This window comes from Corapipo altera, unplaced genomic scaffold (assembly GCF_003945725.1).
Source record: "Corapipo altera isolate COAL_440 unplaced genomic scaffold, ASM394572v1 48457, whole genome shotgun sequence".
Lineage (NCBI taxonomy): Eukaryota > Metazoa > Chordata > Aves > Passeriformes > Pipridae > Corapipo > Corapipo altera.
Window position 1 is genome coordinate 1 of NW_020891482.1, and position 342 is coordinate 342.

General features: G+C 65.2%; 1 protein-coding gene across 1 annotated transcript in view; it reads left to right on the top strand.

The window, feature by feature from the left end:
- Positions 1-13: 13 nt before the first annotated feature.
- LOC113942562 (ankyrin repeat domain-containing protein 7-like) overlaps positions 14-342 on the top strand; it is a gene marked incomplete at its 3' end in the record, with an annotated part of 1,304 nt that continues 975 nt past the window's right edge. The window contains exon 1 of the mRNA XM_027633669.1: positions 14-145. Within this exon, the coding sequence (XP_027489470.1) occupies positions 141-145 (5 nt within the window). The remainder of the gene's footprint in view (positions 146-342) is intronic.

The window sequence follows — 342 nt, forward strand, 5'->3', positions numbered from 1 at the left end:
CCAGCTCCAGCAGCACCTCCCAGCTCCGGGAGGAGGGGCTGGGCAGGCTGCACCGCGCGGCCGCCCGCGGTGACCTGGCCTGGCTGAGGCGCTGGCGCTGGTACGTCAAGGTAGTCGGCATCGACAGGCCAGACCAGGAGATGCGGTGAGTCCTGGACCACGCTGATGGCACACCTTGGCTGCTCCTGAGCCAAGCTGCAGTAGTCCTCGGCAGCCCTCTCTTAAGGACAAGGCTTGAAAAGTGACATTTGCCCTGTCAGCTGGGAGAGGGAACTCTTGAGCTTTTCACTGCTTGGAGCTGCCGGCCGGGCTCCAGCGCTCTTGCAAACCCGCCCACCTGCC